The sequence below is a fragment of the Cinclus cinclus genome, chromosome 1 (genome assembly GCF_963662255.1).
Source record: "Cinclus cinclus chromosome 1, bCinCin1.1, whole genome shotgun sequence".
NCBI lineage: Eukaryota > Metazoa > Chordata > Aves > Passeriformes > Cinclidae > Cinclus > Cinclus cinclus.
In genome coordinates this window covers 6,150,617-6,177,021 of record NC_085046.1, presented here as the reverse complement: position 1 = coordinate 6,177,021, position 26,405 = coordinate 6,150,617, and the positions used below count along the sequence as shown (strand labels likewise).

The 26,405-nt window shown below is 43.7% G+C and overlaps 1 protein-coding gene across 15 annotated transcripts in view; it reads left to right on the top strand.

Annotated features, from left to right (window-relative positions):
* KMT2C (lysine methyltransferase 2C) overlaps positions 1–24,593 on the top strand; it is a 190,672-nt gene extending 166,079 nt beyond the window's left edge. For 12 of the 15 annotated variants that reach the window (XM_062506292.1, XM_062506335.1, XM_062506325.1 and 9 more), the window contains 21 exons: positions 381–459; positions 580–643; positions 2,690–2,922; positions 5,787–7,487; positions 8,499–8,711; positions 9,135–9,299; positions 10,570–10,711; positions 11,830–11,977; positions 12,785–12,963; positions 13,062–13,216; positions 13,403–13,655; positions 14,224–14,363; positions 15,303–15,407; positions 17,301–18,420; positions 19,366–19,502; positions 19,660–19,802; positions 20,067–20,235; positions 21,048–21,164; positions 21,775–21,848; positions 22,235–22,343; positions 22,569–24,593. In XM_062506292.1, the coding sequence (XP_062362276.1) occupies positions 381–459; positions 580–643; positions 2,690–2,922; positions 5,787–7,487; positions 8,499–8,711; positions 9,135–9,299; positions 10,570–10,711; positions 11,830–11,977; positions 12,785–12,963; positions 13,062–13,216; positions 13,403–13,655; positions 14,224–14,363; positions 15,303–15,407; positions 17,301–18,420; positions 19,366–19,502; positions 19,660–19,802; positions 20,067–20,235; positions 21,048–21,164; positions 21,775–21,848; positions 22,235–22,343; positions 22,569–22,661 (5,539 nt within the window). In that variant the 3' untranslated portion in view covers positions 22,662–24,593. The remainder of the gene's footprint in view (positions 1–380; positions 460–579; positions 644–2,689; positions 2,923–5,786; positions 7,488–8,498; positions 8,712–9,134; positions 9,300–10,569; positions 10,712–11,829; positions 11,978–12,784; positions 12,964–13,061; positions 13,217–13,402; positions 13,656–14,223; positions 14,364–15,302; positions 15,408–17,300; positions 18,421–19,365; positions 19,503–19,659; positions 19,803–20,066; positions 20,236–21,047; positions 21,165–21,774; positions 21,849–22,234; positions 22,344–22,568) is intronic. The other 3 variants (XM_062506358.1, XM_062506257.1, XM_062506265.1) reach the window with 3 other exon arrangements.
* The last annotated feature ends 1,812 nt before the right edge of the window (positions 24,594–26,405 follow it).

Below are 26,405 nucleotides of genomic sequence, written 5' to 3'. Positions count from 1 at the left end.
CCCCATGATAATAAATGGCTTACCCAAGGTGTACATTTACCCAACTCCAGTTGACTGTAATGGTGACCATGAAGCCTAAATACATTCTACTGTTTTTCTTCAAATTATAAAATATTAAAATATAAGTGTGTGTTTTCACTGTTCTAGCACAGTAGGTCATATTTACATCATCTCTCTGAAAAATGTAAAATGCAGTAGTTTCTACCAAGGGCAAAATGCTGTCTGTATTCTCCAGATGTTGAAAAGGTTTGGTACAGAAGTTCAGGTGAATGTCTGTAAAATATTTGGATGCTTTATTTGAGTTGAACATAATAAAGTTGTCTCTCTCTCCTAAAATGCCAGTTTGCCAGGTTACATTTTCTCTTTCTTTTTATTAATAGGTTTCCCTTTATGGGTCAGCCAGTGCCAGGGGCTCAGACCAGTGAAGGCCAAAATCATATGCAGCAGGCAATTACACAGGTAATGCAACTTGATACGGGCTTGAAACAAAACTGTTGAATAATGATAACTAGGTTTTTGGGTATTTTAATTGAGTCATGATTTAATATCCTTGTCTGTTTGTTTTACTGAAATTTCTAGGATGGAAGTTTGACACCTCAGATTTCTAGACCTAATCCTCCCAATTTTGGTCCTGGTTTTGTCAGTAAGTAAAGATTTAGTAATTTATTGTATGGATTTTTTTCTTTACTTTACAGTTCTATTTTCTTTAAAATGAACTATCCATAAATGGATCCTGTTTCTAAAAAAAAAAATCATCCTTTTAAAACTGAGTCATTTCATCATTACAATGCCAGGTAATGAAGGGGTGTTTAGTAAATGCTGTTAGCATTTTTTTTTTCTAGAAGCTATTACCGACAAAACACTATAAGGAAAGAGGGAAACAGAAAATTAACATTATTTGGATTTGTGTGAGAGCAGTCATCTAATAACTGGCAGACTGCTGTATCAGAAACCTGGTCTTGAGTTGTGTTGCAATATTCTGAGCTCAGTGAGAATAGCTCTGTGTGTTGATAGAATTTTTTATTTCAGAAGCAGAGAGTTTTGTGCAACATCATTGTCATTGAACAAATACCAGAAAAAGCTTTCCAGGCACTGGTTAGGCAAGCCTGGCTGTGAAACACAGTTGTTGAAAGCAGAAATATACTGCACTAGCTTTTTACATTCCATATTTCTGGATACCCTAGATCAATTGTGAACCCTATTCTCTGTGATGAGAAAGATTTATGAGAAGAAATTAAAACTGAGCTTATGTTGGGAGAGAAAGACCATGTGTAAAAAAAGTGTTTCCATCACTACAAATAGTTCACTTGATATTTGTGAATAAGAAACAGAAGTAAACTCCTTCACGTTTTCCAGAAGCTGGAGTAGCAGCACTGAGTATACAATAAGGAGCGTTGGCAATATTACCTGTATTCATTAATTGTTGTGAGATTTCACATGGCACTCAGCATGGCCCCGCTCTGCTTGGGTGGGGGTGGGTTCTGAGCACTTGAGTAAATCTCTTTTTCAGTTCAGTAGTAGTTACTCTTACCTGGAACTCATTAAAATTTTAGTACTTTCATGTTTCTGACGTTACTCTCAGTGCTTCCACTGAATTGTCCCCTCAGTTTTTGGGATCAGTTCTGCAGAATTTTCCCCTGAAAGCACCTTGAGGCTGTAGCTCACCTGAGTAGGTTTAGTTCAGCTGTTCAGTCGAAGCTGTCACTGACACAGTGACTTGTGGAGTAGAAAGTGGCAGGGTCTGGAGCACAAGGAGGACGTGGTTATATTGAAATCATTCTGCTGTGTGGTATCTCTGTTACACAAGGATCTTCACAAGGAAAGTCTGTGCTTATTCGTGGTGTACCAGCTCACTGAAAATGTGATCAGGAGACAAATGACACCATCACCAGTGTTCTCTCTTGATTTCTGTGCTTAGTGCAGGTCAACCAGACATGGTTGTTTTGCCTCCAGAAAAACATCAGAGAGCAAAGGACTGCCCGTGGCAGATCAGCATTTCTCATTTGAAAGAAGAGCAATGTCTCAGTTACAGCCTAAATGAGAGGCATTTATTTTGGGGCAGGAAATGGCACTGGTGCTGAAGGCCCCGTGCTGAGGGCTGACACTGACAAAGTGGTTTTTGCAAAAGCAGTGTCTTTCTTTCACTTCATGAATCTTTGATGGTATTCAGAATTTTAATATTTTCTTTAGTACTTGTAATAAAATTTTGCGTGTACAACAGTTTTCTGCAAACACCAGAAATTATCAGACTGTGTTTCCTGTAAGTTTATGTCCTTCGTCCCTAATCTCTTTGTACTTGAGTATTTCTAGAGATCTTCCATGTCCCTTCTTCTGTGGCAGAACAGGGAATCGCTGGGTTCTGTAGCAGTTCTCAAAGCCACGTTTGCTCATTAACAAGAGCACATTTGCTGCATCCACAGCTGACTGATATCTCCTGAAAATGGACTGTGTTAAAACTGTTTTCTCTCACAAATGCACTAATTTGGGTATCTGTCTCAAGTACTCAGGTCACTCCAAGAACATACTACTTCTTGAAATACCAAAGTCTCTGTCAAATTTGGCTGAATTTGACCACTAGTTTCATAAAATAAGGAGGGGAACTTGATGGCTAAACTTGAGCTTTAAAAATTAGGATGAGTGCTCATCTCCAGGATGAGATCATATCACACTTCATGTCCCTTCTCTCTAGATGATTCACAAAGAAAGCAATACGAGGAATGGCTGCAGGATACACAGCAGCTTCTTCAAATGCAGCAGAAGTACCTGGAGGAGCAGATTGGAGCCCACAGAAAATCCAAGAAGGCCCTCTCAGCCAAGCAGCGCACGGCCAAGAAAGCCGGCCGGGAGTTCCCAGAGGAAGATGCAGAACAGCTGAAACATGTTACTGAGCAGCAGAGTATGGTCCAAAAACAGCTAGATCAGGTAATCATCTGGATTCCAGACTGTTCACCTTGGCACTGAGCTGTCACAGTGGTAGTAACTCTTTCCTTTAAATCTTCTCAAAGACGCAGTTGAGCTGCACCTAAAGGAGCCACTCCCTGCTGTGTTTTGCATGTGCAGCAGCATTGCTCTGGAGTGTAGGTGACACTGGAGCTGCAAAGGAATATTCTGTAGCAAACATTTATGACCAAAAGCTGGGTTAGTAGTTTGGGAAGAGGGGAATTCCTTGGCAAAATGACTTGCAGCAGAATTCCTGGCACCATGCAGAGCAAAAATGAAACATTCAGAGAAAAGTTTTAGCATGCAGGGTTTTGTTTCAGGCTTGAATGAACCTCCTAACCCAATCTTCTTATTCTTTTACAATTTGAAAATCTCTTTTTATTTTATCTTTAGTGTTTAGACTGGTTTTATGGTCTGTCTCATTCCTAGATGATGATCATCAGTATTGTGTCATGGAATAACACAGGTCTAAGGGGTGTCTGGAGATCTTATAGTCATGATCAAAGCAGAAGTAGCTTCACGATTAAATCTGATTATTCAGCACCTTGTCAGTCAAGTTCTGTAAGTCTTCGGGGGAGGAGATTTCCCAGCCTCACTGGGACCCTGTTTCTCCACAGAACCACTTTCACTGGGCTTTGTTTTCCTTTCCTTATATTCAGTTGGAATTTCGCATATTTTAAGTGTGATAATAGTAAGTGAGCTGAAACTTGTGATGGTTTTGTTAATGTGCTTTGCCCACCAGTAGTTAGTGCTGTGTTCCTCAAGACCTCATTTTTTATAAATTATCTGGCATGATTGTCATGATCTAGTCCTGCTGAAAATAAAAATGCTTTAGAATTATCCTTCACTAGTATGAAGGAAAAAACTTGGCAACAGACAGCTTGGAATGAAGTCCTGAGTGATATCTGACCCCTGATTTCTCATTCCAGTCTTGCTTCAAGACAGAGTATGTGCTAGATGGGATATTAGTTGGCTCATCTTTCCACTGTGTGGAAGAGGAATGGAGTGGGCAAATTATATCTATGTATTTTTTTTTCCCCTTCCACAATGAATCACAAGTAGAATAAACACATACACAAAAAGAAATCCTTTTAAGCAATCTTTATAATACATACAACAGTCTAATCTTACGGTGGAATTAGACAAGTAACGGCTGCAAACCATGACATTGCTGGCACAACCATTTACTGCCCCATAATTAAGGCTCTCCTATTTGTAATTTTTAAATTTAAGTTTAATCTACTGCTGGCAGAAGCTGCCCACTGCCCTTTAGCCACTGATTTACACCAGTGGTTGATTCATCCACATCCTTAGCAGCATTTTGTTCTGTACCTCATAGGAGCTTAAATGAGGTTTGAAGTATAGTTTTCTGTTGGAAGCAATTTGCCACTCTTTCAAATCATATCAAGTCATTTTTCTGCGATCAAGCTCCTGATAGTTTTTGAAAAGCCTCTGTATGTGTGGAGAGAGAAAAGAGCTCCTGGATCCCTGTGAGTGGTTGGTCCTGGGCACTGAGATCCCACAGCTGACTGTGCCCCACGAGCTGATGAGAGACAGGGTTATTGGCCAGGCATGGAGCCACGCAGACACCGCCAGATGGCTCCTGTGGCTCCTTGCCTGTGCTCACAGGCTCTGCCCTGCTCTCCCTGCACTGCTGAAACCTCCAGCTCAGCTCAGGGCTGCGCCTTGGACGCCTCGGCTCATTCCAGGGACAGTCGTGGCTGATCCACCCCTGCAGGCCCTGGAGGTTTTGGTGCTCTGGGTGCCTCACAGTACAGCCCCACAGGGCCAGCACAGGTTTAGTGCTGTGGGACCACAAAGCACTGGATCACTGGAGTCCAGATAGATCCAGTCAGTGGCTCTCTGCAGTGGCACTGTTTAACCAGCAGTGTCAGTGCCAAGGCAGAGCTCATAAATCATCTTGGACCTGGGATTATCGTGTGAATAACCATTTGGCTGCATCTGTCCTGCAGCCTGAAGTGTGTCCTGTGGCATCACTGTTACCCTGAGCTTTCTGTCTTAGTCCTTGCTTCAGATAAAGGAGAGGGCTATCACACAATTCAAAATATATTACAGAGGTTTTTTTAGCCCTACCTAAGCTGTGGAAGTCATAATCAAATGAACAGAAATGAGATTTTCTGTAGTGTATGCATCATCAACCAGTGGGTTGCAAATCCTTTTATTTTTTTAGAGACAAGTTTAGTTGGGTCTCTGCAGTGTTTCTGAAAGGCTCTTGCTTGTCCAGTTTACAGTGTTGTGTCCTTCCCTTGACTTCCCTTGTTCATCTAAACTAGATGGCATAACTTGTAGTGTCCGTGTTGAATTTATTTTGGGCTTAAAATTTTAAATTTTCAAGCAGCAGTTGCAATTTTCATCTGACGTGAGATGTTTGAGGATCTGCCCATGAACGAATGGGAATATCAGTCACTGTTTTCCCGCAAACTTTTCCTTTCCAGTTACGTAGTTTTAAAAACGTTGCTGATGTGTGATCATCATCCATCTCATTGTTTCCCTTTTCCTATCTGTTCCCAACTGTTTGTGTGCTGTGCATGGATGATAAGATCTGTAGGCCAAGGATCACTGCTGGTTTAGGTTTATATGTTCTCTAGCACAGTGCAGTCTTGGTGTGTAATTAGAACTTTGAGGTGCTGCTCTTTTGTCTGAAGTGCTGGGCTGGGGAGTATTTCTAATGAAATAGTGTCTGTTTAGCATTGAAAACACTGCAGAAATGCTGGCTTGGCCTGAGGTTCATTGTCTCCTGGAATTACAGTGGTGAGTTGCATGGTTTATGCTGCTTACACAGGCAGTTTGTGGCAGAGGTGAATAATGACTGTTTCAATGTTTAGATTCGGAAACAGCAGAAGGAGCACGCGGAGCTGATTGAGGAATACCGGATCAAGCAGCAGCAGCAGCAGCAGTGTGGGATGGCCCCACATTCCATAATGCCAGGGGTCCAGGCCCAGCCTCCCATGGTTCCGGGAGGAACAGCACCAGCAATGAATCAACAGAGCTTCCCCATGGTGGCACAGCAGCTCCAGCATCAGCAGCATGCAGTGGTGATCCCTGGGCAATCCAACCCCACCAGGATGCCAAATCTGTCCGGATGGCAATCTGCAAATACCCAAGCGAGTCACATTTCCATGAATCCAGCAAGGATGCAGCCTCCAATGACACCATTGCCAATTACTCCCGGTGCACCAGCTCCTGTGCCTGGCCCAAATGCAGCTGCTCAGTCAGGGCCACCCCCAAGGGTGGAGTTTGAGGACAACAACCCTTTCAGTGAAAGTTTCCAGGAGCGGGAGCGGAAGGAGCGCTTGCGGGAGCAGCAGGAGCGGCAGCGCATCCAGCTGATGCAGGAGGTGGATCGACATAGAGCTCGACAGCAGAGGATGGAGCTGGAGCAGCACAGTATCATGGGGCCTGAGCTGAACAACAAAACATCCTTATCTCAGATACCTTTCTTCAATTCTGAGCTGCCTTGTGATTTCATGCAAACGCCTCGGCCCCTGCAGCCGTCCCCACAGCAGCAGCAGCAGATGGGGCAGATCCTGCAGCAGGGTGCTGTGACCTCCCCTCCTGCCACCAGTTTTATGCAAAGCACAGAGCGAAGGCCAGTAGGACCTGCAGCTTTTGGACCTGATGCATCTCCTGTTCCAGGTGGAGCCCCCGGTTTCCATAATGTAAAACAAACTCACGGGAATCTCCCTGGGGCTGCCTTTACACAGAACCAGGTCAGGCCTCCGTTCCCTTCTGCTGTACCTTCATCTCCAGTGCTGGGGGGTAGTGCCCCATGTGGGTCAGACACTGGTGTGCCCCAGGCTGCAAACACCCCTGTATCAGGCCAGTCTCTCATCCAGCTGTACTCTGACATAATCCCAGAAGAGAAAGGCAAAAAGAAAAGGACGCGGAAAAAGAAAAAGGACGACGACGCCGAGTCCATAAAAGCCCCATCAACTCCACACTCGGATATCACTGCACCATCAACCCCAACCATTTCTGATGCTACCTCCACCCCTACAGTGAACACACCCAGTGAGCCACGGCACCAGGATGAGCAGGAGTCCCTGGATCTAACAGGCCCCTTGACATCCAACACAGGAGAGAGCCAGAGCTCCCCAGAGCTGGAGGGGAAGCTCCCCAGCAGCAGCAGCAGCAGCAGCATGTCCCAGAAACAGCCTGGGGGGAATGTAGAGGCTGAAAAGGCTAAAATGGACACACCCACCAGCCTCCAAGAAGTTAAACTGGAAAAGGCAGAAACTGATCAATGCTCAGGTCAAACTGAGCCTAAACCAGAAAATCCAGGCAGTATTAAGGTGGAGGAGGATAAGGTCACCTCACAGCCAACCTCTTCAGCTCCGAGTCCAGCACAGCCACCTGGTGCTCCAGCAGCCAAAGGGGAGTCAGGGAATGAGCTGCTGAAACACTTGCTAAAAAACAAGAAGTCCTCATCTCTTCTGAATCAGAAACCAGAGAACAGTGGCCGAGCAGAAGAAGAGGCTTCTGGGGATAAAAAGTTAGCAGAGAAGCAGAGTCCAGCTGAAGGAATGGTGAGCCTGGTACTGGTTTTGTTACACTGTGGTCAGCAGCAGTTCAGCCTAGTCTGTGCCTTGCTGTGGGAACATAACCTACCTGTACTAGAGTGGAGGAAATGGCTTTAAGGAACTTTTGCCTCTTTCCTGCCTTTTCTCCACAAGTAAAATTGCCTGTGTTGAAAAAAGAATAAATTTTAATATGGCTTCTTAGAGCAGCATGTTCAGAAATCACTAAAATGCAAAAAAAAAAAAGGTAGTTTTCTACAGAAAATTGTCTTTAGAAATACCACTTCCTAATATTAAGGCAGGATTTTGCAGTATGATTCCTAATTACTCACTGGTATGTGTCTGTACAAAAGGTGGTGTGTCTGGGTGCTGCTTTCTTCTGTGACTCCACCTGAGATCCACAGTTAGCACACATGATAGGAATATTAGAAGAATGGTAGTAGGGGTCATGTAGACCTGTTTAAAATAATAATGGATTTTAAAAAATTTTACTTTCTTTTGGCTTGCCTTGCCCCCTGTAGCATTGGAGTCCCATTGTAATCCCTTTTACCCAGCTATGCTTCCATGGGAAGAAGGGCTTTGCAGATTTGTACTGGAAGTATTGAAGCAAGTGCTACAATCCAGAAATGTTTTACAATGCTTTTTTTCTTCCTGACCTCAAAATACTTTTGTATTATATAAACTTCCACACCTTTCTTCTGCCACCAAGTCTGTCTTTCATTAGGCCCTTGTGAACATCTTCAAGGTTTCATGGACATGTAACTTTATTTTAGGGGATATTCAGAAGAGAACATTGCTGGCCTGTGAGTTTTTAATGTTTTCATATGTCAGTGGTGTTAATGGGAGGTCATAATTCTGTCTGTAGGGACAGTTTAGCAGTTCCACCTGCCAGTTAAATACACTTTGTTATCAGTGAGATTTATGACTCTGTGCCTGTGCTTTCAGACTCATGCAGTGAATTGGAGTGAAATGTATATTAAAATGTCAAAAATTCTGCTGCACTTCCTTTTTTCACACCAGCAAACTGCAGGAGCCCAGATGCAAGGTGCATTTGGGTGCAGCAACAGCCAGCTCCAGAGAACAGATGCAGGACCTGAAACTAAGAAGCAGAGAAACAAGAGGGCTCAGAGGACGGGAGAGAAAGCAGCTCCTCGGTCCAAGAAAAGGAAAAAAGAGGAAGAAGAAAAGCAGGCAGTTTATCCTAATGCAGATACCTTCATCCAGCTGAAACAGGTGAGTATGCAGGGGCTGGGGGAGGCAGTCCAGAGGCCACGTGGAACAGTGGATTTCTCCCAGTGGAAGTGAAGTTGATGCTTAAATTGAATTTTGAGTACAGGGTGGGGAAAATGTGAAATTCCACAAAATCAGGGAGTTTAAAGTTTGGGGTTTGTTTAATTTTGGAAGGTGGACTGACATGGCAGGTAGTCCCAAAGCCACAGAGTTCCTGTCAGCTCTGGCAGCCTCTGGGTGAACTGGCAGGGAGCTGGAGCTGAACAGGGGACCACATTCCTTAACAGAGGGTTCCTCTGTCTAATGGTTTCCTCAGAGTGGATAAATTCCAATTCTTCTTTTAAGTTAGAAACCACTCTACTGACTGGAGAATTGCAGTGTTCTGTCTTAGACTTAATTTCCAACTTTTTTTTTTTTTTAATGCAGCAACTTTCTCTTCTGCCTTTGGTGGAACCAATAATTGGAGTGAACTTTGCACACTTTCTCCCCTATGGCAGTGGGCAGCTAAATGGTGGAAATCGACTTGTGGGAAGTTTCGGTAGTGCTACTCTTGATGGGGCTTCAGATTACTACTCCCAGCTCATTTACAAGGTATGGTTTTAACCTGGATTTCTGCTGTGTGTGCTCTGTGTGAAGAGAAGTCCATGCTATTATTACTGCTAGTCAGAATTTTTGCCTTTCATGCAACTAGAAGAAAAATAACCTTCTGTTGCTAGACTAGATAGTGCAGTGGTGAAACAGTCACTGTTGTTTTACCCTCTGAAGGTGGAAACTGGTTCTGGAAACTGTGTTGTTGTAAACTAATTAAAAACTACAAATACTCTTTTAACAAATGGATGCTAAATAATGAAAATTGTAATTACAGTTTTGTGGAGCAGAAAAGACTGAATTCTCAGTACTTTGCAAAGTTATTGAAAGCATCAAAGCATTTCTTAATGTAAATTAAATAAGAAATAGACTTTTTCTCATTTGCCCACCAAGCCCTAACTAAGAACCTGGGAACAAAATAGACTGTTGATGAGTTAATAACCCTTACCATTTAAAACTCAGTCTCTGAGATCAGAGTGGCAATATTGGGAGGGCAGTGGGATACTGAACAGAAGGAATCAAATTTGCTGCTTGGATACCCTAGTATAAAAACCTATTAAAACCAGTGGTGTTTTTTCCAGACTTACACAGTGTAGTGATGAGAATGGTACCTACAGAAATAGTTGTTGTGGTCAAAAGTAAGTTGTGAGGATTAGCTTTGTGGGCGTGACTGCATCAACAACAGATGCTGAAGTTCTCATTTAATTTTCATTTAAAATATGGGCAATTGAATGAACTGGTGAGAAGTAGACCAGAGTATGAACGTGCAGAGTATCTGCTGCTCCATGGTATCTGCTTCAGTGACAGCTCATCCTGTGCTGATGCATCCTCATCCTTAGGCAGCTTCCCCTTTGTTGACAGTTGGGGAAGCTGACTTGCTCATGGTGCTGGAGAGTCACTGTGGAACAGCTCTCTCAGCGTGGAGTTGGAACCTTTGCTGGAACTGTAGGAACTCTTTTGAAAACTGTTCCTTAATATGTTCTTCGTGCATTTTTGTAAGCAGTTCAGCCACATCTTCTTTTGGTAATGTATGTGGCAGTGTCTACACACGTGAACTATTTCTTTGATACCACTGATGTAAGAAAAGCCAATCATTGTGTCTTGTACAGTAGATAGCTTTCTGTCTCATGGTTGGGTATCAGCTAGAGCTGCTTCTCAGTTCTGCATCTGGGTGTAAAGCTCTGAGTGGGTTACATTGTCTGGTAGTGAAACAAGGCAAGTTCTCTCCCTGTGTTCCATGCTGATGGACGGTTCTTTAATTCATGTCATGCAGCAGAACAATCTGAGCAATCCCCCAACCCCCCCGGCCTCTCTCCCTCCCACGCCACCACCCGTGGCCTGCCAGAAGTTGGTCAATGGCTTTGCCACCACGGAGGAACTCGCTGGCAAGGCTGGAGTGCTGGGAGGCCACGATGGTAAGCTCATGTGTGTTGGTTCTGTAAAGTCAGTCCTGTTTGTAGCAAATGGCAAAACAGATCTTAGAATCTTACAAAATATGCTGAGTTGAAAGGGACCCACAAGTATCATTGAGTCCAGCTCCCAGCCCTGCACAGGACACCCCCAACAATCCCACCTTGTGCCTGAGGGCATTGTCCAAGTGCTCTTGGAGCTCTGTCAGGTTTGGTGCTGTGACCACTGCTCTGGGGAACCTGTTCAGTGCCCAAGCACCCTCTGGGTGAAGAACCTTTTTGATATCCAACCTAAACCTCCCCTGACACAATGCCAGGCCATTCCCTTGGATCCCTGAACCGGTGACCAGAGAAAAGAGATGTGCACTTGCCCCTCTGCCCCCCATCATGAGGAAGCTGGAGGCTGCTGGGAGGTGTCCCCTCAATCTCATTCAGGTGACCTTCTAGGATGCTTCTCAGTTGCAATACTCCTTTATAAAAACAAAATGCCCAGACTTTTCAAGGTTAGATCATTACTAGCCAGCAATATTTTACACCAGTATAATGTCAGTGCCTTCACCTTGTTCCCATTCAAAAACATGTTGAGAGCTAGACAAACTCCTAATAAGTGAAAAAGAAAACCTTATGATCAGGTTTTTGGGTCCAGTACAGATGACTGGCGTGAGGTCCTTGGTTGAGTGGTCTCAAAGCAGCCTGTTCAGAATGTGTGCAGTCAATATGTATTTCCTGATGCTTACAGGACAAGTTAAAATTGCTTTCTGTTCTTTATACTGGCTCTTTTTAAAGACTTATTCAGTAATTAAAATCCTTTTCTTCACACCCCTTTTCCTTTGTTGTTACAAAATTCTTGATTTTTTTTTGTAGTTTTGTGGGTTATTTAAGTAAATGAGCATCCTCTTATAATGGCAGAAGATGCACTCAAAAGCCTTTCAAGCCCTGTTCACTCAAAACCTGCAGGTTTTTGTAAAAATGGAAGTTAATCATGAATGGTTACAATTTTTTGAACTCCCAAGTGTCTTGAGAGTGGTGTCACCATCAGGCCCCACCCAGACTCAGCAGGCAGCATGTCTGTCACTGAAAGAGCTGTCCAGATGTCTCATTGTGCTGTGCCTTTCTGGTTTCAGTTACCAAAGCTCTGGGGCCAAAGCAGTTCCAGTTGCCTTTCAGACCACAAGATGATTTATTAGCCAGAGCAATGGCTCAGGGCCCCAAAACTGTGGATGTTCCTGCTTCACTTCCAACACCACCTCATAACAACCAGGAGGAGTTAAGGTAAGTTTTCCTTGAAATCTTCAAAAAGGTATTTGGAGCAGATTCTGTGATCTTTCAGTGGATGAGACTGTGGAGATGTGGAGAAACAAAATCCTTTGTGCACAGCCACAGAAGGGCAGAGAATGGAATGGGATCATTTTAACTCTTAACATTCCATGTGTAGAGAGCAGCATAGTGAAGTAGGTGATCCCAGCCACTGCTAGACTCTCAATTCTGTTAAATTGTTAGGAATTCTTACCTCAATCCCTTAAAAGCAGAAGAAAACTATACAAATAGGTGCTTTTCCTGGAGCAGTGCCATGCTGTAGTGACAGGTGACAGCTGTAGCAGCAGCAAGACTGCAAGAGCCAGCCTGAAGCTGCACAGCTCCAGTTTCCCAGGTGAGAAACACTGGCTGGAACATGAGAGTCCCTGCAGAGATCTTCCCTTTTGCCTCCCTTTCATTTGCTTGCCCAAAATACGGGTGTCTGTGAAACACTGGAGCCTGTATGTGGACAAAGGTCAGACAATTTAAATACTAAAACAGCTCAAACATTAAATACTCATTTTTTACTCTGGTAGATAGAGCCATGAGGAACAGAGGGTTTGGCTTTGCTAGTGTCTTTGTTTTTCTTCATGGATCTTTCCCAAGAAATGGAATTTGTGTGCAGTGGAATATGAGATACCCAGATGATGGCCAACCACCTACTTGTGTTCCATGACCAGTAGCAATAAGCAAGTTCATTTTAGTTCCCTGTCATGATTTATTGCTTTGGCTTACCGAAAGTTTAGTCCACTTCCAAAACAGCATTTTTGGGTTTTGTTCCAGGGTTCAAGATCACTGTGAGGACAGAGACACTCCTGATAGCTTTGTTCCTTCTTCATCTCCTGAAAGCGTGGTGGGAATGGAGATCAGTCGCTACCCAGACTTGTCAGTTGTAAAGGAGGAGAACCCAGAGCCTGTCCCATCTCCCATCATTCCCATCCTACCCAGCAGCACTGGGAAAGGTGAGGCTGCAGCTGAGCGAGCACTTACAGCTAGGATTGTTTTCCCCTCTGTTCCCATAAGTGTAGGATTAACGTGCTGTATTCTGTTTTATTTTCAGGTTCAGAAGCCAAAAGGAATTACATAAAATCAGAACCCAGTTCAGGAGCATTACCTGGTTCTGGCTTCTTCTCTTCCCAGCTTGGACCATCCCAGAATGGTCCTAAATCTGGCCTTATCTCTGTAGCAATTACTTTGCATCCCACAGCTGCTGAGGTAAAAGGAATAAGCCTGTATTACAGACATAGAGTACAACAGCAGTTAATTTGGTTTATATATAGTCACTCTGAGGGGGTTACAATGCAATAAGGCTGCTGTTGCAGTCTTCTAATAGTTTGTATCTCTGGTGTCTGAACTGCTTGTCAGGTGTAAACAAAGGTTTGTTTTTATTACTGTTTTTAGAACATCAGTAGCGTTGTAGCAGCATTCTCCAACCTGCTGCATGTCAGAATTCCCAACAGTTACGAGGTCAGTAATGCTCCAGATGTCCCATCCTCCGTGGCAGCCTCCAACACTCACAGAGGGAACCCATCTATGGAGTTCAGGCAGCACTTGCTCCTGCAGGGTCCCCAGGCAGGATCCATGGCACCTGCCAGGATCGTGGGGCCCTATGGACTGAAGCAGCCCAGTGTGCCATTCCCTGCCAACAGCAATGGTGAGTGGGCTTTAACTTCCAAGTGTTCAGTACCAGGGCTTAACTGATCACTACTGATGCATTTCAGCCTCATAAATCCATGCTCTAGAATTCAATACTTGATACTTGTTCCAGCCTAAACTTTTCTTATGTGGCCATGTGGATGTGCCTGGATTTAACCAAAAATAGTTCTCATCCATCTGATTTCCACTGTCTGTTTACATCACTGTCAGTGAGACATTTCTCCCATAATTCCTAACATTATTAGGGGGTTTTTTGTCCAGTCTGGTTTTAAATGGATCATTCAGAAAGATTGTTCCCATGCTGGAAAGCCTGACATGGTTGTTTCAGCCTGTATTCCTGTGTTAGTTTATTTTGTCATTATTTACACAAGATTGTGTTTTTGCCTGGTTTGCACAGTTGTTTAAGTCTGATTTTTTACAATTTATCTGTCAGGTCAAGGTTTAAAGCCTTTCTTCCATGCCCTGTCCAAGAGGGTGCTAGTCCTCTAGACCTGTGAAGAATATTGTGATCTCTGATGAATTTGGTTTGGTCTGATACAGCCTCTGATAGATAACCTGTTCCCTAGGTCTGGCTGGCTACAAGGATCACAGCCAGAGCATGGCAGAAGGCTCAGCACTGAGGCCTCGCTGGTGCTCTCACTGCAAGGTCGTGGTTCTGGGCAGTGGTGTGAGGAAATCCTTCAAAGACCTGCCCTTCCTCAAACAGGTCAGTTCTGAGGTGCCCAGGGCAGGGCCCTGCATGCAGCTGGCTCCTTAAAGCAAGGGATGGCATAAAATCCTGCTTGTCCTGCCAGCCAAGAGCACTTCAGCTTCCTGTGTAGTCCCCCTTCCTTGTGTATCCTAATTCAGGGCAGGATATTCAAGCACGTTTGTAGTACAGCTAAAAATTCTGTTACTGATACAAAATGAATTCCAATCCATTTCATAAAACGGGTCCCATCTATGGGAGTTCTCAAAGCTCTGCTACCAACCTCCTTCCCTGACCTCTTCAGGGACCTTAATTCAAAAAAAGCTCATTTGTGAGGCAGCCCCGTTGCTGTGTGAGGAATTACTGTAAGAGCAGGAATACTTGCACTCTTCTTGGGCAGGAATCAGATTTCAGTTGCAATCTCTTGTCCTTTCACTGGGAGCTGTCATTCCTTCAAAAATGCCATTGCTCTTCAGTGACCAGGAGGTGATAACACCACAAAGACATAGCCAGAACGTGAATGAAAGGTTCATACAGACAGGAATGCACTGAATTCCCAGTAAGGTTTTGTAGATGGATCAGTAGATAAAACAGTGTGATCTGGCATTGGTTAGGCTGAAATGAGACATTTCTTTTGCCATCAAAAGATAAAAGAAAATGGACTTTGCTTTGCAAGAGTGCCTATGAAGCAGATGGGTGCATGGTGTAGAATGCTTTATTTTGATTGTTAAACTTCTGTGAAGGGCAGGAAATGCTGAAGAACAAGGGTGTAGGTGGTGGTAACGTTAGATCTGTCAAATAATCAAGTATTTATATCACAGCATCCCTCATTATTTCACAAATGTTCTACAAATAAAAGAGTTTCCAGCCAGATTGGAACACTTGTTTCCTTACACCTACTATGTGAAGAATGGTATTAAAATGCACTTCTGACACTCTTCTGTGTTTGATTCCCAGGATTCCCAAGAAGGCTCAGATAAAATGAAGGACATTGTATTCTGTAGCAACAACTGCTTTGTTCTTTATTCAGCAGCTGTGCAAGCAAAAACCTCAGAGAACAAAGTAAGTATCAAACACTGGCAGACCTGAGTGAGCTGAAATTATTGCAGCAATTTTTTGGAGAACAGAAAGGGGCTGAGGGGAAAGCTTGTACTTAATTTGAGAGGTTTATAAATTAATTGCTCTGTATTCAGACATTGAGATTGTGAACCAGCAGCATGAAGTAAAAATTCTATTTGCAGAACTTTGTGTCTGACAGATGCATGGGAGAAAAGCCACCACCTTTGACAGCCCTCCCAGGCTTTAAAGATACAGTCTCAAAAAATCAGTCATTCAGCTTTTCTGGGCATTGTAAATAGCCACAGACAGTTTTTAAGGAGTATATCCTGCATTTGGATTTGGCTTATACAGTTAAAAATAAAATTACAGCTGTGCATATAATAATTGAGCAGCAGTTTGTAAAAAGAATTTCCTTTGTTCAGTGTAACTGGGAGAATAGAATCCTGTTCCCTGACTTTATTTGGGTGAAGCTGCCATTGTAAAGAAAGTACTGATTATCAAAACACCAGTAAGGAGACTGTGAGCTGACAGTGACAAGGAAAAGGAGGTTCTTATTACTGGAGAAGTACATCTAAAGAAGCTCATTCAACTGAAGGTGGAATTTTCTCAGGTGGTCCCAAGTACTCTGCTGTAGTTCTCTACCTGCAGACACTGTGAGGGATGTCTGACACCTTAGAGGAGCAGGGCATCATTTCTTGCTGTGTCAGGAGTCATTCAGTGTCAGAGGAAGGTGAACTTCAATTTGTTCAATTATTTAATCATTAAAAGTGAAATAGTCGTCACTGAAGACTGCCGAGTTTCTGTTGGTTAAATGTTTTTGAGTACTTAACTGACTTGTCTTCTGCTGTTTCTAGATCAAATGTACCTTTTTCCCCCTAAACCATTGGACAGAACAGGCTGTGTCCTTCAGGCTTTACCTAATTAATGTGTTCTCATAGTCTGTATAGTTGGAAGCCTTTCTTCAAGTGCATCCTACTTACTTTCTCAGGGGGAATTGAATTTTAAAAATGCAAATCTGGAGAAGATAACTCTGTGTACAACCATATCCTTTTAATATCCCATGTAGCTCATTTTCAGTTGTGTATAAACAGGGTAACATTCCTCTACAAGTGCATCAGCATGCACCTAATTAAGTTAATTAAATGTCATGTTCAGCTTCTTGATCCTTTAATTTACTCTTTCAAGATTAATCACACACACCACGTTAAGCACTTAATAATCTAAAATTCCTTTGTTATTTTTGTTTTCTGTCTTAGGGTTTGTTTCCTTGTTTTGGTTAGGTTTGGCTTTTTTGTTTGTTTCTTTTGTTATTTGTTGTTTGTTTTTTTGTTTTTTTCACAGATCTCTGCAGATATAATTCTTCTTTACTGTGACTGAATAGTTTAAGTCCTCAAGTTGTATCTAATCCAGAACTGCAGGAATTCCACCTCACTTGTCTCCAGGAAAAAAATACATGCCATTAGTTCTAAATTTTCCACTTCCACCAAAACCCAGATTCTTAGGCTTTAAATTAGTTCTATGCCCCATATTTTAAGGTTATTTGTGTTGTAACAAAACTTCTTAAGAATCCCTAAGAATGAAAGCTGGCATTCAGCTCACTGAGGACGATTGAGGAGTTCTGCATTCAGAACCTGGACAAAGGATTATTTGTGCTTTCTCTCATGTATTAAAAGGGTACCATGTTCTAGGTAGGCTGGGAGAATTTCCTGCTCCAAATCCTGGCCCAAACTGTGGTAACACGGGTCAGGATAATTTCCATCTTTCTCAGTTGCTGCATCTTGATTTTAGGCATTTGGAGAAGCCTCTCCTTTACTGAGCTGCCCATGTTTTCAGGCTGTATTTAATGATGAACAAGTTTGGGATCTTTTTCTTAGAGAGTTTTCTGTTATTTATCAGGAATCGGTCCCAACCCTGCCACAGTCGCCGATGAAGGAGAGGCCGCCCAAAGCATTCCATCAGTACAGCAACAACATCTCCACTTTGGATGTCCACTGTCTGCCTCAGCTGCAGGAAAAGGTTTCTCCACCCTCATCACCCCCCATCATGTTCCCCCCTGCATTTGAGGCAGCCAAGGTAGAGGCAAAACCGGATGAACTGAAGGTAACAGTGAAACTCAAACCCAGGTTAAAAGCAATACACAGCAGTCTGGAGGACTGCCGGCCTCCCAGTAAGAAATGGAAAGGGATGAAATGGAAAAAGTGGAGCATTCAGATAGTGATTCCTAAAGGATCATTCAAACCTCCATGTGAAGAAGAAATAGATGAATTTCTTAAAAAACTGGGCACAACCATTAAACCTGACCCTGTGCCTAAAGACTACAGGAAATGTTGCTTCTGTCATGAGGAAGGTGATGGATTAACTGATGGACCAGCAAGGCTTCTCAACCTGGATTTAGACCTTTGGGTCCATTTGAACTGTGCTCTTTGGTCTACAGAAGTCTACGAGACACAAGCTGGTGCCTTAATAAACGTGGAACTAGCACTGCGGAGAGGCCTGCAGATGAAATGCATGTTCTGTCACAAAATGGGTGCCACCAGCGGTTGCCACAGGTTAAGGTGCACCAATATTTATCACTTTACCTGTGCCATTAAAGCACAATGCATGTTTTTTAAAGACAAGACCATGCTTTGCCCCATGCACAAACCAAAGGGAACTCACGAGCAGGAGCTGAGTTACTTCGCGGTGTTCCGGAGGGTGTACGTGCAGCGCGACGAGGTGCGGCAGATCGCCAGCATCGTCCAGCGCGGCGAGCGCGACCACACCTTCCGTGTGGGGAGCCTCATCTTCCACGCCGTGGGTCAGCTGCTGCCACAGCAGATGCAGGCCTTCCACTCCTCCAAAGCCCTCTTCCCCGTGGGCTACGAGGCCAGCCGGCTGTACTGGAGCATGAGGTACGCCAACAGGCGCTGCCGCTACCTCTGCTCCATCGAGGAGAAGGATGGGCTCCCGCTCTTCGTCATCAAGGTGGTGGAACAGGGCCACGAGGATCTGGTTCTGACTGACACAACACCTAAAGGTAAATTCTGTGAACTAAGATCATCAGTTTTTAGCTTCGGTGTTCATTGTGGTAGTGCTGATTACTGTGGTACAGTACTTGTTCGAAGCAACTACTGCAGGCACTGTGTTAACACAATGTTTATAGTGAGCTTCCAGGGCCCGTTTTTAATACCATGCTGTGAAGACTGTGAACACCTCTGAAGAAACTGTATAAGCTACAGATTAGAAGAATTGTTCCAAGTCCGCAGAGGAGACCCAAGTGAAAATGAACTAAAGCAGTAGGAAAGTCAGCACAGGTTTTATTTCATGAAAACTGACTTTGTTTAAACACAGAACCACTGCTCCCTTATCTTCAAATCACTTGGGCTCAAGTTAGGGAGCTCTAAAAACAGCTGAGTGATCACGTTGTTCTCAGGGTGGGTAATGTCTTTGTCGGGGTGAAGAATGTCGCAGTGCCCATAAACATATGGGCAGGTCTTAGAAATTGGCTGGTGGATGTGCTGGAGATCTGCAGCCCTCTGGGTCTCAAGGCCTTGGTGCTATGGGTGCTGATATCCTCACAGAGTGAGAACTGACTACAGACAGACAGTGGAAATAGAATATATTGTGTATTTTCAGCGAATCGTGCTTTTGCAGGATTTCTCAAGAGAAAGCTGTCCATGTTCTTGTCAGAGGACTGAAAGTTTTCATGCTGAGAGCACTGAAAGCTGAATTTCTAAGAACTGAGGGTGCAGAATCAATGGTGTGTTTGTTTGGGATTTGTTAAATCCCAAAAATTAGCAATTCAACAAATCATTCTCCACTTCACTTTTTAGATCCTGGCCCGTTTGTACAGGCAGTCAAAGAAAAAAGCTTTCTCAGTGCTGGATTCTGGTTCCCGTATCCTCAGGCATTTGTTTTAAAACCAAGTGCAATGGTTTTATGTTTTTTTGATCACTGTAATTCTCTCCCAATGGTTGTGTAGGTGTGTGGGATAAAATCCTGGAGCCCGTTGCTTCTGTTAGAAAAGAATCTGAAATGCTCCAGCTGTTCCCCAGCTATCTGAAGGGTGAAGACCTCTTTGGTTTGACAGTCTCTGCAGTGGCCAGGATTGCAGAATCGGTGAGTTCACCCCCCCCATTTCTTGCTGGATCATCCCACTTGCTGGATAGGCACATGAGAAGAGGAACAGAAAGAAGTGTGGAAAAGTAAACATTTTGTTACATAATTAAACACGTAGTTACTTGTATTTTTTTTCCTTCTCTCTTTTATTTTGCAGCTGCCAGGGGTTGAGGCCTGTGAGAACTACACTTTCCGCTATGGCCGAAACCCCTTAATGGAACTTCCTCTTGCCATCAACCCCACGGGCTGTGCCCGTGCCGAGCCTAAAATGAGTACCCATGTCAAGAGGTTTGTGTTAAGGTATTTTGTTTTAATTTCACATAGTACAGCCCAGGGTTTATAGGCTGCTTTAGGGTTATTTGTGCTTTCGTCTGCTGCTTACAAACCCTGTCGTTGTTGGCTGTGAATGTGCATGCCCCAGTCAGAGGAACTGCTTTGTGTCTCCGCTAGCTGGCTTTAAGTGTCTGTGTGTCTGAGAGGATTTTTATTGGGTTTCCTGGTTGTTTTCAGAGAAATCTTCAGTTTTTCTTGTATTCTTTCCTGTTACATGCCCAATTCCTACAGGCCTCACACCTTGAATAGCACCAGCACATCGAAGTCCTTTCAGAGCACAGTCACGGGGGAGCTGAACGCGCCTTACAGCAAACAGTTCGTCCATTCCAAGTCCTCTCAGTACCGCAAGATGAAAACCGAGTGGAAATCCAACGTGTACCTGGCTCGCTCTCGCATTCAGGTCAGCTCCAGCTTCAGGAAATGGATATTGAAAAAATTACATATGCTTCTATTAATACCTGTTTTACAGCTGAATTTTGTAGATGTCGTAACTAAACCTGTTGTAAAACTCATTCCAGTCTCTTTCCAAAACTGGCAATTTTTACATGGCACATCAATTGCACAGATTTCTTTCTAATTACTCTAAATATCTTAAAAATTCATTTGTTATGGTCATCTAGAAAAAGGAGTTTTTTTAAGTTTTGAGGTGGTTTGCTGTTTTGGTTTTTTAGCCTATTCCTCAAAACCGTAGTAAAACTTAGTAATTTAAATACACAGTGGAAGCGTGAGGTGCTCAGGCTGAGCTGATGAGTGGTGGTGCAAGACCAGCAGGAAGAACTCAGTACTTGTTTGCCTTCATAAGAGTATAAAATCCATTGCTTTATGTGATGCTGCTGGTTTGCCACAGTCTTGTTTTGGAAAAGCTTTGTCACTAATCTGGCCGTGTGTGGGCGTGGTTGTTTATTGCAGGCTGGACTTCACCGTGCCTAGGTTCCTCTCAGGTGTCCCTGGTCTAGCAGGACCCACATTTATTTCTCAGTGAATTTATAAGCTTTACACAGTCAGTGTCAGAGGGGTAAGAGCAGCTTTCTCACCAAGACAGCGGCCAAGTTTCCTGGGATCTGTGTGAGGCTGCGTTCTGCATTGGGCTGTTACTGCATCAATTATGTATCAGTGCTGTTTCTCTATCTCCCCTTTCCACTGCTGGTTTGGGGCATGGTGAGGAACACAGGGTGAGTGTAAAGTTATTAACTCTCAGTGCACTTTCTGTAGGGCCTGGGATTATATGCTGCTCGAGACATTGAAAAGCACACAATGGTCATTGAGTATATCGGGACAATTATCCGGAATGAGGTAGCAAACAGGAAGGAGAAGCTCTATGAGTCTCAGGTAAGGGTGTTTGTTCATTCTCTCTTTCCCCTTCCCCATTCAGACATTCATAGAAAAAAAAAAATGTTCTTCTGCCTGATGAATTAAAGTCCCCTGATTTGTTTTCTGCTGTGCTATAAATACAAATAGGCTTAAAATAAAACCAGAGGAATCTACAGTGGTTGTTAGTAGAGTATTTCAGTGTTTAATAGATCTCACAGCACCTTGGCCAGGTAGGGAGGACACATTCTTGGTTCCAGAGCACACGGCTCTGGCAGACATGTCAGGACCTCAGTCTTTAATGAGAACATCTTAAATTTAAAGCCACTTCCTTTGTGTAATATGATGGCATTGTAACAGTTAGTGCCTCTCTGGGAATCAGTCAAATATCCTGGATGAAAGGCAGTAGGAAGCTCTTAGGGAAAACTGAATTGTCCAGAGGTTTGTGTTTATGACCCATCATCCGTCACAAAACCCATGGGGACACAAGCAGTACCTGACAGTGCTTTCCCTCGTGAGCCAGTGCAATCTGAAGTGCAGGAGGGCACTTGGAGCTGGCTCAAGTTGTTGGCTCATCACTGGCAATGCAGTAAAACCTTACCAGAGCCCTTGTGCCACTTGTGTCTTTCAGAACCGTGGCGTGTACATGTTCCGCATTGACAATGACCACGTCATCGACGCCACCCTAACAGGAGGCCCTGCAAGGTGGGTGGCCCCGAGGGGATCTCTGACCTCCTGGGGCATCCCCCTGTTTGCCTGGGGCTGTTGGAGGCTCTGAGTTTGTGGGGCTTATTCTCTGAGCTGGTACATTGAGTCATCAGACTGTCCCACTGTCTCTTCCATCAGCTTTGCTCATCTTTCAGTTACGTTTCATGGCAGCTGGGAAGAAAGGAATTTTTGATCCTTGATTTTTTTTGACACTTGATTTTCTTTGGCATTTTCTAGGTAAAGAAACAAGTACAGAGTAATGTAATTGTATGTGGAAAGGCGGTGAGCCCGTGGAGCTAAGGCCATCCTGAGGTTTGGTTCGGATTTGCCTCAAGGGATGGGTTTTCCTAAGAGGTTTCATCCGTCCCACTCTTCTTCCGTAGGTACATCAACCATTCGTGTGCACCCAACTGCGTGGCTGAGGTGGTCACTTTTGAGAGAGGACACAAAATTATCATCAGCTCCAGCAGAAGAATCCAGAAGGGGGAGGAGGTAGGGCAGGTTCTGGCTTTACGTCCCTCTTGCCACATGCATCCGTTCTGTGATTCCTGGCCAGTGGCACAGTTTGTTTGTGCTGGGGGGAGGTGACCTTTCCCTTCCCCTTTCCTGTCCCTCACAGTGCCACCTCTGCTGTGCTTTGTTGTTTAACCTGTAGCTACAGAGAAAACTGTGGCAAATCCCAGCTCTTCCATAACCACTTTTGTGCTCTCTTTCCAGCTTTGCTATGACTATAAGTTTGATTTTGAAGATGACCAGCACAAGATTCCATGTCACTGTGGAGCTGTAAACTGCCGAAAGTGGATGAACTAGAATGCATTCCTTGCTGTCTTTGAGGGTTGCTTGTCCCTAGGAAGAAATTATTCACATTTTGATTTTGTCAACGGAAAATCGTTGCCTTTTTGAAGGGGGGAAAAAAAAAATCACTTCTGGAAATACGTATTTCTACACAAGTATTTAAAAAGAAAAAAAACAAAAAAGAAAAAAAAAAAAGAGGAAAGATAACCCACCAACCAACAAGCACCAGAAGCAAGCCGGCAAAATCTGAAGCCGACTTTCCAGACACGTGGAGGTGAAACTGAGTTAACAGAATGGTCCAGCACTTTTGTTTTTGAGCTCACTAAGGAGAAACTGTTTAACTTGGGCAAAGAACCGCTGGCTGACCTGCAGGAGGGCAGGTGGCCACTATGAATGTAAGACTGAAATCACCAGCGAAAGGGAGAAGTCCAAAGTGCTGGCCACAGCCTTATTTGATAAAGGGGCAGGCCCTCTAATTAAAGAAAAAAATTTTAAATAAAAGTAGACACCACTGAACAAGGAATGTACTGAAATGACTTCCTTAGGGATAGAGCTAAGGGAAAAAAATAACTTGCACTAAAATACTTTTAAATACTTGATTCCATGAGTCAGTTTATTGTAGTTTTTGATTTCTGTAAAATAAGAGAACCTTTTTGTATTTATTATTGAATAAGTGAATGAAGCTATTTTTAAAAAGAAAGTTAGAAGAAAGCCAAGCTGCTGCTGTTACCTGCAGAACTAACAAACTCTGTTACTTTGTATAAAAGTGTAAATATTTTGAGAAAAAAAAATACAGTATAAAAATAGTTATTGACCAAATGCTACCAGACTCCGCAGCAGTTCGGGTGCTTATTCTCAAACCTTGATAGGGATGTTACAATATGATCTCATGTACTCACGGACATGCGATTCCCAGTTCAGAATAACCAAAATCTCAATTTAACGAGAGGGGTTTTGTATGTTTAAAGCAGTCTCAACTGTGGTCTTAATGAGAATTTTTTTAAGTAAACCTTAAGCCTGGTAAAGGCGTGTATATTACAACTCTGACTTTTGTAGATGTTTGGGTAATTTAGATTAATTTTATTTGTATTATATTGTTGCATCCCTATTTCTTAAGTCAGGTTTTTTTGTGCTTACAATTTGTGATAACTGTGAATAACTGCTAAAACCACCCAAATCAGAGGCTGGACGTGGATTTTATTCTTCAGCAAAAGTAGTCAAGGATTAGGTGACTGTTCAGCCTACATTAAATCATGTAAACAGCATAGAATGAGTTGGAGCTTCAGTCTGATGCGATAGCCTTCTTAAAAGGAAAACAAGGAAAAAAATTAGGTGTAATGTGCTTGCAGCTGCAGGACTCTGGCAATAGGATTTTGGAAAATGTAATTTAAAGATGTGTTTGTATGGATTGTTTTTGTTTACATTTCTTTAAAAAAATAAACACTGTTTTGTGTTTGCTTGTAGAAATTTAATCAGCATTTTGAACCAGGTTAGCTTTTTATTTTGTACTTAAAATTCTGGTACTGACACTTCACAGGCTAAATATAAAAAAAATGAAGTTTTTTTTTTTTTGTGTGCACAATTAAAGTGGACTGTAAACTGTTGGTATATTCAGTAATACAGTTCTGAACTTGTAATGTATATGGCATGATGTATTTTTATCTTACAGAATAAATCAATTGTATATATTTTTCTCTTGATAAATAGCTGTATTAAATTGTTTCTTGAATATTTTTCTTCTCTTGTACAATATTCCAACATCCTACCAGTATTTGTCCTACAGTTTTTTTTCTGTTCTGTATAATAGTATCTAATGTTGGCAAAAAAAAATACAAAAACAACACAAAAAAAAGAATTTTTTGAAGTATACAGAGTGTTATGGGTTTTGGAATTTGTGGAAACAGATTTAGAAGATCAGCATTTACGAATAAAAATATTTTACATCTATGAAGTGCATCTTTCTGTTGTCATTTGAGGTGTCTGGTTTCTGCTGCTTCCACAATCTGTGTCTGCTTCCACCACTGAGGAGTATTTTGCCTTCTCCCGTGCATCCTAAACTTCCCAGTGGGTGCTGCATCCTCATCTCAACCCCCGAGTTTGAACCCTTAACGCCCTTCCCCAGTCCCCTCCATCCTGCAGGAGGGGGAGTGAGCAAAGGACTGACTGGGGTCAAGCCTCCATGTTGCTGCTGTGACAGTGCTGGACACCAGAGACATTCTCAGCAAGTTCTCAGCACGGGTCCAGACTAAAGACAGGCTCCAAGACTCAGCACAGAGCAGTGGGAAGCAGCCAGGCCAGAGCTGTTGTTCCCTGGTGTTATTTACGTGTCACACTTGGCTGCTGGAGGATCTGTCTGCTCCTCTGGCAGCCACAGCCACCACCAGAAGCCAGCAAGGAGGAGGTACTTGATAACGGGGGCTTAAAAATCAGCCCCACACAGTTTTGTTTCCTTCTTCACAAATAATAAATTCTCAGGAGGACAGCAGCAGCAAGCTGGGGGCTGTGACGGTGCCTACCCTGCGCTGAGACTTTTCTTTCTGTTCCTATTCCCCCAAAGCCTCCTAGGTCAGCTGGGAGTGGTCATTCAAATCCAGGGCACCACTCTAAATTCCTGCTTATCCCAGGCAGCCCAGCTGGGAACAGGCTTCTGGCCCAGGGCTGGGTTTTCCCAGAGATCTCTCACCCTCACTCAGGTGCTAGCCTGGCTGTGGGGCTGCTCCAGATCTGCCTGTGGCCGGAATTCCCTACAGGAACAACTGATACCGTCCAAAACTCCACCACCTCCATCTGTTCCTGGAAACCAGCACCGCTCCTGGTGACAGCAGCCTGCGACTCTTCCCCCCTAGGAGCAAAAGGTCAAAAACTCTCTGTGGCAACAGACTAAATAAAGCAAGCTGCTCTCCCTGTTTGAGCGTTCATTTGCATTTTCTGATTTTTTTTAACTGTTTTTAAAAAAAGAAGACAAAGGCAACAGAAGAAAAGGCCAAGCAAGGCTTCTGCATAATGTGGCTGCCACCACCAATGCCACAGAAAAGCCCCACACACAGCTGGCAGCAGCTGTGCCAGCGCCTGCTGCACTCAGGGTGAACCAGCCAGGCAAAAGTGAAACTGCAGCCCCTCTTTTCACCCCAGCAAAGACTGGAATTTCACACACAGCAAGCACCCAGGCTGCCAGTGGGAGGGTTCACCAGAGCTGACACCATGTTCCAAGCCCTACCCTGCAAGCCCTGCTTGACTGCAGGAGGCACCTGGGAACTGATGGCAAGACCCCAGGTGCTCCTGAGCAAGGCACAGCAAAGGCACAGCTGACAAAGGGGGCTGGGGTTGGTATTACAGGCTTTTCTTGGTAGAAAGGAACTTGGCTGGTGTCTAACTTAATTACTCTTGTTGTAACGCTTTATCTGGAAGAACTTCCACTTCAGCCAATTGGTTCTGCTTTTCAAACCCTGGTATCTGGTTCTCCCTGCCAGGGGCTCACTCCCTCCAGACTAGAGGATGAGGCAAAGCAGCTGCCCTGTGGCCAGGCCACTCTTACCTGCTCCTTTGAATCCTCCTGCTTTTCTCCTCCCAGGCGCTGGCCCTGGCAGGCGGCTGAAGGACCAAATAAGAGTCTGGCACAAGCGAATCTCCTCTCTGCAGAAAGATGTGGGGCTCTAATTACTCCAGCATTACCACTATTTGCTTCACACTGCCAGAAGGCCAGTGAGTGGATGTTGGAGTATTTGTGCAGTTGGAGAATGTTTCTGCTGCCCGAGTGGA